Source organism: Eimeria maxima, genomic scaffold (assembly GCF_000499605.1).
Source record: "Eimeria maxima Weybridge genomic scaffold, Emw_scaff1400, whole genome shotgun sequence".
NCBI classification, from domain to species: Eukaryota; Apicomplexa; class Conoidasida; order Eucoccidiorida; family Eimeriidae; genus Eimeria; species Eimeria maxima.
In genome coordinates, this window is record NW_013564370.1 from 1 (window position 1) to 9,054 (window position 9,054).

The 9,054-nt window shown below is 45.5% G+C and overlaps 2 protein-coding genes across 2 annotated transcripts; one reads left to right on the forward strand and one right to left on the reverse strand.

Annotated features, from left to right (window-relative positions):
- Positions 1-161: 161 nt before the first annotated feature.
- On the reverse strand, positions 162-386 carry EMWEY_00052240 (hypothetical protein; the record flags this gene model as incomplete). The annotated part of the gene is made up of 1 exon (XM_013479841.1): positions 162-386. A coding segment is annotated over one exon (225 nt), but the record flags the coding sequence as incomplete, so codon positions are not given.
- A 1,882-nt stretch (positions 387-2,268) lies between these two features.
- On the forward strand, positions 2,269-7,841 carry EMWEY_00052250 (myosin A, putative; the record flags this gene model as incomplete). The annotated part of the gene is made up of 9 exons (XM_013479842.1): positions 2,269-2,379; positions 2,670-4,235; positions 4,527-4,835; positions 5,007-5,282; positions 5,427-5,614; positions 5,895-6,220; positions 6,535-6,803; positions 7,215-7,280; positions 7,587-7,841. The coding sequence occupies 9 exons, from the start codon at positions 2,269-2,271 to the stop codon at positions 7,839-7,841; spliced, it is 3,366 nt and encodes a 1,121-aa protein (XP_013335296.1).
- Between the last annotated feature and the right edge of the window lie 1,213 nt (positions 7,842-9,054).

The following is a 9,054-nucleotide window of genomic DNA, read 5'->3' on the forward strand; positions in this document are numbered from 1 at the left end:
TGGGTCACTTCTTGCTCCTTGCGTCAAGGTGTTTTCAGCCAGTTTTAATGCGTGCTAAGTTGTATTTAGACGTCATTGGCAGTCTAAGCAGGCTGCTGCAGCTGTGTCAGACACTACGGAGCAAGAAAAGGGGCGGATCAGAGTGTAGTTTCTAGACTCACCCCACGTGCTGCCTGCACCTTGCCGAATCTGCAAAAGAAGAAGGCGAGAGCCGTGTTTGCGATGTTGCTGCTGGTGGTATCCTTGTCCAGCTTATAGGCGAGAGCCGTGTTTGCGATGTTGCTGCTGGTGGTATCCTTGTCCAGCTTATATATCGCAAGATGCAACAGAACCGGCAGGGCAACTTCGGGGCTCTCGTGCAAGGCCTGTTGTATGCGTAGTTTCATAAACTCATCTATTCACAAGCACAAACAACTGCCTCTAGACTTGCTTCGAGTTAATGCCAAAATGCTGGTTCTAAAACTCGTCATTGACCTTAAATGAGGATGGACAAATTGATAAGTAGAAATGAATGGAATCTGAAAGAGAACATTGTAACCATAGCAGCTAGAGGCGGCAGCAAATAGGAAACATAATATTACGATTATATACAATAATAATAATATGTTCCTTCGTACAGAACTTCGGCAAAGGAGGCACGAAAACATTTCCTGGTGACCCCCCCCCCTCTGCGCCACAGGGAAATGAGCCGACCCTTGTATTTTTTAGCCTTATGTCGTTGCTACGAAACGATATACTTCTCAACGATTGGTTTTTCACTACTAGCCAGCTAACAGCCACTTTCAATGTCATTTTCACAGTTTGTATCATCTGCACGCCTCAGGTCACAAATCAGCTCCATTTGCAAAATTTTACTGAAGTATTCTTTCTTGCGCCTTTTAGAGATTTTCGTCGTCTGAGTTCACCTGCCTGCAATGGCTCCCGTAACCTCTGGTGTTCCCATTCAACTGCTAGTTACTATGCCCAAACCCCACACTTCTTGGCACATAACTGCTTTAAAAAGTAAGCTGGAGGGTTCACATGTTCGTGCTAGATTTCTTGGGATATTTTCACCCCAATAACCGCAATAAGGGTTGCATGCAGCGTCCAGCATGGCCAATGTAACAGGCAGACAACGCCGCGCCGGGATGTTGAACTAGAGCTTGCAGCGCAAAGGAGATAGATGACTTTTACAATCATTTGGGAGGCTATTCTTCATCTTTTGCAAAGAGGGAAGCCAATGTTTGTTTCGACGAAAAGCCAATTTTTTGAGCTGCGATCGGCGTGCTTGTAACAGAGGCGGTGCAGCCTGTGTGTGACCAATGGGCCGTAGGTATACCCGTAGGTATCCTCTTGTTTGGATTGGAAGCAATTGTTAAAATGTCCATTATAGCGTTTATGCCAACTAGAATTGTGCGAAATATGCCATTTAAAGTAATAGGTAACTACAGTAGCTTGTTCAGCGGAATCGACGAAACGCACCAGTGGTAGAGAGGGCGGGCTATCGGCTCCTTTCACTATTTGCATCCCATCTCCCTCCTTCAATGACCTTTCCAAAATCAATCTCCTAATTTATCTTTTTGGTTTTCTTGTTTATTTGACAGATCACGGTTGCAGATTCAACGCAGACCACAGAGAGAGAGCTCGACGCCATGGGCATGCAGGGCTGCCTACTGCGGATTCTGCGATTTGTTTAACTGCAAGTGTGCAGAGATAAGGTTAAAAAGCTTCTTCTTTTATTCTTTGCTATTTTTAGAAGGAGGTTTAAATGGGTCAAGCCGACGCATTCATCAACGTCGTTCCTGCGAGACGAACGGCTGGTTGCGATCTGCAATCGGAAACGACGGACGGGATTGTAAAGCCAGCAGCCAATAGCAATTGAACGGAAAGAAGAAGAAGTTGTTTACGTATTAAGCAGTTTCATTCCTTTTGTTCAGCATCTATCAATGCTTAGGCTCTTTCTTTGGAAGAGGATGCAGCGAAAATCTGCTGCCGCTGCATTGTGCGGCTTGACTTTTAGGTGCTGAATTGTGCATTTTATTCCCTTCCTCCTAGACCTCAGGATACGTCTGAGAATACACCTTACAATAGTCCCTCTTATTCTTCTATTTTGCTCAATTTCCCCTCATCTTGCCCAATGTCAAGTTGTATAATCGCCTCAACTCCAGCAACTCTTAAGTTCTGCTTCCTATAACAGGTTTACACCCCGGGCACTAACCACTAGACCCTGGGTACCTCCAACATACAACTGCTTTAAGCTTCCTCTGCTGGATGAAGACAGTAGAGAACATGGCAACGAAACAGCAGTCGACCGTGGCCAAGGCCGACGCGCCTCATGAAAAATACTTCCGCTACCACTCGGCCGTCATTCCAGTTGGATTGGGAACAGATCGCCAGCAGGTAAATCCTGAAAAACAGGCAGAGAGCAAGCATGTACACATGAATGCATGGGTACTGTCAATATCGCTGCTCTACCATGCATGCATGACGAATACCAGTCTTATCTCGTACGTGCATGATATATGCCAAGCCCTCCTTCATGCATGAAAGTTGAATACAGGCATTTGAAGGTCCTTCATATGTTGTTGGCCATTTTTGTGTCTTTTTTCGTAGATTGCCGAGGCATTACCCCAGACAATCCTTGTTATAAAACCATTGGTTTGTTTTTGTTTGTTTTTTCCTATCCGCAGGCCCTGCGATGCTGGACCTCGAAAAGCCCTGCAGTGGCAGCTAATCCTTCTCTTTTGTTTTCCTTGTGCGTGATTCGCCCTGGTTCTACGAGCGAAAAATATGTGTTGGAACAGCTAGATCCTCCGTCGAAAGAAATGTTTGAGGTGGATCCAGATGCCGTTTTGAATGCAAATAGCGAAGAAGACGAGTTAGCTGCTTCTGACATTGGCTTGTTAAGCCACAAGAACGTAGCCTGTGTGCTGTCTATGCTGAAGACCCGATACCTAGCAGCAAAAATGTACACGATGGCGGACCCCTTGTTGGTTGCAATTAATCCTTTTCAAGACCTCGGCAACGCTACAAAAGAATGGATTGACTACTACAGAAATGCCCCTAGCACTGCTCAGACAGAACCGCATGTGTTCAGAGTTGCCCGGCAAGCACTTGCAAACTTGGAGGACTATAATAAGAGCCAAACTATCATTGTTTCAGGAGAATCGGGTGCTGGAAAGACAGAAGCTACCAAACAAGTCATGAGATACTTCGCTGCAGCGAGCAAAGGCAACAACAGAATCCAAGAGGCAATCATGGCTGGCAATCCCCTACTTGAGGCTTTTGGAAACGCAAAAACTATTCGAAATAACAACTCTAGTCGCTTTGGCAGGTTCATGCAGCTTTCACTCTCTAGCGAATCCGGTATTCAATACGGTGCCATCACCAACTTTCTTCTTGAGAAAGTGCGGCTGGTGTCTCAAGAACCTGGCGAACGTTCCTTTCACGTGCTGTACCAACTCTTGAAAGGAGCAGATGATGAAATGAGGCAAAGGTTACACCTCCGGCCCATAGACCAATACACCTTTTTGACAGCGCGGAGCGGCGGATGCTTCGATATTGAAGGAGTAGATGACAGAAGCGATTTTCAAGAACTGCGGGAATCGTTTGTATCTATGGGTCTTCCTTCAGAAGACGAGTCAACCGTTTTTTCAATTTTGTCCGGTGTTCTGCTCATTGGTAACACGAAAGTAGCTTCTCTTGAAAAACAAGGAATGCCTGATGCGGCGCATGTGACGGGTGAGTCGTTGGCGGTTCTCAAGGAATCAGCAAGTCTGCTGTTTGTCGATCCTGACAAATTGGCTCAGAACATTCTTAGAAAACAAACAAAAGTGGGAAACCAGCTGCTGGAGGGACCGAGGACATACAGAGAGGCAGATATGATGATAAAGTCCGTCGCTAAACACGTATACGACCAGCTATTTGCGTGGTTGGTTCGTTTTCTGAACAAGACCATTGCGCCTCCCGGGGGGTTCGGAGTGTATATGGGCATGCTAGATATCTTTGGTTTTGAAGTCTTTGAGCACAACTCCCTAGAACAGCTGTTAATTAACATCACCAACGAACACTTGCAGAAACATTTTATCGACGTCATCTTCGAAACTGAAACCAAACTCTACAAAAGTGAAGGAATTCCTACAGAAGCCCTAGTCTGGACGGATAATGCAGAAATCATGGACACCCTCTGCGGCCCTAGAGATTCTGTTTTTGCAATTATTGAAGACATCTGTCTCGGTCTCCGCGCCAGTGATGAAGTGCGTTTCGTGTATTTTGAATGTAGAGGCATTGAATAAGCATGTTACAACTTTAGGAGCAGATAATATCCTTCTTGTGTATTGTCGGAAGGACATTTGAGGGTATTGTTTGTGCTGTTTCGGTTTTGGTCCGTTTCATGTTGAATTCCCTAATAACGGAGGCCCGGGTTTTTTTTCCACTGCGTATTCGCACACCACCACTGCAATGGTTCTTCCAGCAGTTTGTCTTATATAATTTCTTGGATGTGTGTGGCTATGTAACTTTTCTTCTGGTCCGTTTGTTTCTCGCAGGCTTTGTGCGGAATGATTGTACGCAAGTTGGGAGGCAAAGGTGTCGTACTCCCTTCGCGGCGCGACCAGCGGATAAAGTTTGTGGTTCGTCACACGATTGCAGATATTGAGTATTCCTGTGATGGCTTTCTTGAGAAAAACCAGGATATATTAAAGAAGGAACTCGTGGACGTCCTCAAGGCCTCGTCGAATCGCGTAATGGCGGAAATGTTCGAAGGTATTGTCGTCGAAGCAGGAAAAATCGGAAGAGGGTCCCTCATTGCCTCGCAGTTTCTGCGATCTTTAAATTCAATGATTGGACTGATAAGGGTATATTTCGACTCAGATACGCAGACCTAAACAGTCTAGAGTATACATCCCCGTCCTAACAGGTTTATTAGATGCTTCCGTGTAGAGAGAGAGCGAGAGAGGAGTGTGTGCAAAGTCGTGGGTTCCAGGGTTTGGATATTGGGATGTATTTTCTGTTTATTGTTGGCGCAGCAAACAGAACCCCATTTCATTCGCTGTTTGAAGCCGAACGAGACAAAGAGGCCCCTCGAGTGGGAGGGTCCCAAGGTGCTGAATCAGCTATTCTCTTTGTCTATTCTTGAGGCACTCCAGCTGCGGCAGATTGGGTATTCTTACAGGCGGCCTTTCGCAGAATTCGTCAAGAGGTTTCGTTGGCTTGAACTAGGGGCAGCGAATTCCAATGCAGATCGGAAAGAAGTGGCGCTGCAAATGCTGCAGGCATCCGGCCTCCCAGAAGACGAATGGGCTGTGAGGACACAAAAGAAATTGCATGGATTATATGCACGTAATGGGTCACCAACATACACGTGTATGCATGTATGCGTGCATGGTGAACGAGGCTGAGCACAAATGTCTCTCTCTCTTATTTGTTGTTCCTTATTTGTTCTTCAGCTTGGCAAGACGATGGTGTTTCTGAAAGCTGAAGCGGCTCGTGCACTCGAACGCATGCAAACAGAGAAGATGATGTCTTTGCGGCCAATCGTCGAATTCGTGGAAGCCGCATACAGACGAATCTCTCTCAAGAGAAATCTGGAGGCCGTTCTTCCTGCTCTCATAAGGGCAGAGGCCCATTGTCGCCGGTACGTGCTGTTTCCTGCACATGCATTATTATATCGCCACGTTTTCTCTTGTGCGCATGCATGCCTGCATGCATGCGCACAAGGGAAAAGCCTGGAGGTATAATATTAACGAAGGAGACTTCGCCCTGTAAAGGCAGGAGTCTCCTCTTTTCGCACAGGCATGCGTGTCTGCATGTGTTTAGTGAGCGGGGGTGGAACAGCATGTGCACTTGCGTGCACTCGGCTGCTTCATTTAACTGGACAGGGTGTTGTCGTATCCTCTGTTTTGTTGTGTTTGCAGGCAGGCGACTCTTGTAGAGTACGGAGCCCTGGACTTGCCTCCTGGCTTTACAGAGGCATTGCTGCAGGGCATTGACTACACTCAGCAGCAGAAGGAACAGAGGGAAAGGGAAAGACAGGAAAGGGAACAGATGGCCAACGAACGCCTGGGACACAGGAAACTGACAAAAGAAAAAAAATTTGCTATGCAAGTCCTTCAGATGTACAAGTCATGGGACAGCATGAGGGGCCTCGAAACCAAACACGAAGGTTTCTTTCCTTCAGAGCTTGATTACCTGAAAGAAAAGCAAAAGCGACCAGCAATCGAAAGCAGAATCAAAGAAAAATGTAAGTTAGAGGGACGCTCCATACAGCCAGATGCGGGTTAACAAAGTAATCGGCCGTTACAAAAACGACTTTGTTTGCTCTCTCTTTGTAACAACGATAACCCCTACTGTTTTTGTTTGGTATCATACACAGGCATAACGTTTCTTGATGTATTCCGGGAAAGGTTTTTCGATTTGTATGCATGCGCCCAACTTTCAACGGAGGGTTTTCGTTCTTGGTGATGTTGTGTTCGCTAACCTAAGTACGTGTAGTTGAATATTGTGAGGATACCGATGTTTTTGCTTGCTTCATTGTCGTTTTTGTTTTTCTTGCAGCGTTCTCGCACGTGACACGCCAACAGTCATTTCAAGATCCAGGGGTTTCATACCACTTGTGGAGAAACGTAGCAGCACTTTATCAGGCGCCTTTAAGTGACAATCGTCTGCAGAACATTTGCACCTGTTTGCGAGACGACATGGATCGGGTGTACGGCCACTTCTGGCAAGTGATTGTCAACAGAACAGAAGCCTTCGGCCTCGCCACTGCGCATGCAAAAACAAAACGGCATCTCATTGATCAACACGGAGTGTATAGGGATGGAAGGGTATTCTGCTTCAACAATATCATCTTCCAATGCGTTAAACCGTCTCCCAAAGGTGTTTCTACTTACTACACATCTCTATGAACAACAGCAAAGAATACGCGTTGATCACCTTTGCCTTCTGTGCTGCACCTTAGGAGGAGGGAGCCTCAACTCACTAAAGAACATCCCCAAAATATACTTTTTTCTCTTGTTATTTGTCACAAGAGTAAAACATTGTAGTTGTTCAGCCGTTAAGACCCTTTCGCTTGCTTGAGAGGGATTGGCGCGGCTCTAGCATACACCGCATGACCTCATTATAATTCGTATATTCAAGAATCTGCTTATTTGCTTTTTTGTTCATTTATCAGCACTTATATAAGTATTAACCCTTCGGGGGTTTGTGGGGCTTTGTTTTCTGTGTGTTGTGTTCAGAAATTAGAGCTCATGAAGAAGCAGCAGAGAAGTCTTATATCTACTGCAGGAGAAAGGACTTTTCTGGTAATTGCTGCTCCGTTAGTTGCAGCCTTTCAGTCTCGAAAGCCCCAATACACCAGTCCCTAAACCCTACTCCCTCACGCATATCTAAACGCTGGGACGGGAATCAAGATAGGGGGGCTGCTAAGCCGAAGAATTGGTGTCACTGCGTCAATCTCTATCCGTCAAACCCTAAACCGCAAGCCTTAACCGAGAAGATCTTGATATGCCTGAGGCATGTGCGTTGCAGGCATGGTGCGTGTGCGGAAGAGTTTAGTGCCTCCGTACATGCTACAAGACGTGTCGTATTTAATGGGGCATTTGTACCAGCGGTACAAAGACAGTAGAGACTGGACAGGGTTTGCTGAGCGTCTCCAATCATACCTCTTTGGCCGTTATGCCGATTCACATGGGGGCTCGTGGAACGTCTTAGTACAAGAAGGTTCTTTTGTTTCAACTCGCCTTTGGGTGAAACACAACCGTTTCTTTCGAGTGGAAATAGACGAAAACGAATTCAATGGAAACACTGAACAAAACAAGTGCATCACCATCGTCTGTTTCGAGGCGTGCACTACTGCCTCATGAGGCTGTGGTGGTGCCGGGGTGTATGTAAAACCCAGCATTAACAACAATATCGCTGCTGTAATTTCGTGTGTAAATTTCGTCACCTCTCGTCCTATGAGGGAAAGTACTATATTTAATTAGGCAATATGCATATGTAGGCACAAGTTCAAGCAGCGCGTCTTCTCAGCATTTAAGTGTACAGTGCATAACCAGCAACATGCCGGCGACGCAGCGGCGTTTTTTCTCTGGTGTATAAACAGCCGCCGTACTCGTCCGTCTATTCACCTCTCTTAAATTGAATCGGATTCCCCTGATTTTTATTCCTTTTTACCCAGGAGAGAAGAAGTGCGACGGGGTCTTTTTTTTTACGGAGATGTGAGCTTTTCGATCGTAGCAGCAGCAAACCAGTGGCAGCTGTCGAATAGGGTGAGAAGATATTGTATTTATTTTAATGAACTACCTCACGTATGAAACAAAGCGCAAGCTGCAGCTGAATACAATACAGCAAAAGTTGTATAACGTTTAGCCAATAAGCCCAACAATGCTGCAAGAGACGAGGTGCATCACATTCAAAGTGCCAGCCTGCTTTACATGCAGTACAGCACAGGATGATAAGTAATTAGCTTATTTATTTGCTTCATATTTCTGTCATCCGAGAAATACAAATTCAACACCAGCGGGGCACTACTGTAAAGCATGAAAAGGACCATTTGTTTATCTTCTAAAACTTACACTACTCCTTGTTTGAGGGTTGGTATTACTCTTATTCCTTATTAAACTTATTGCATACATCTCTAAGCTGTGGAAATGGTGCACAGATAGGCAAGTGTCTCTGTGAGCTCATTGAATTGATGCTGCACTGCCGCGTGCAGCTCAGCAAGGGAGCATACACCCAAAAGAGAAGCAACTTGAGAAGGATGTTAAAGAGTACAATTCTTTGACTATACAGTTGAAACGATCTTCATAAGCATATTTCTTTGATTATACCGTAGACAGAGATAGTTTAGTCTGTTGCCAAGAAACTCAGAAAGAAGGCGTTTCCTCCCACTTTCTTCTCGTAGAATGCCTCGGTATATTACTATAACCTTAAGGCAATGAACGCCCACACCTCTGCAGGTCTTTTCCCTCCTCCATGTGGGAACATTCAGTCACGAGGGAAGAAGCAGTGTATGCACAAACCATAAGCATGACCATGATTGTAAATATACACATTATATATATATATATATATATA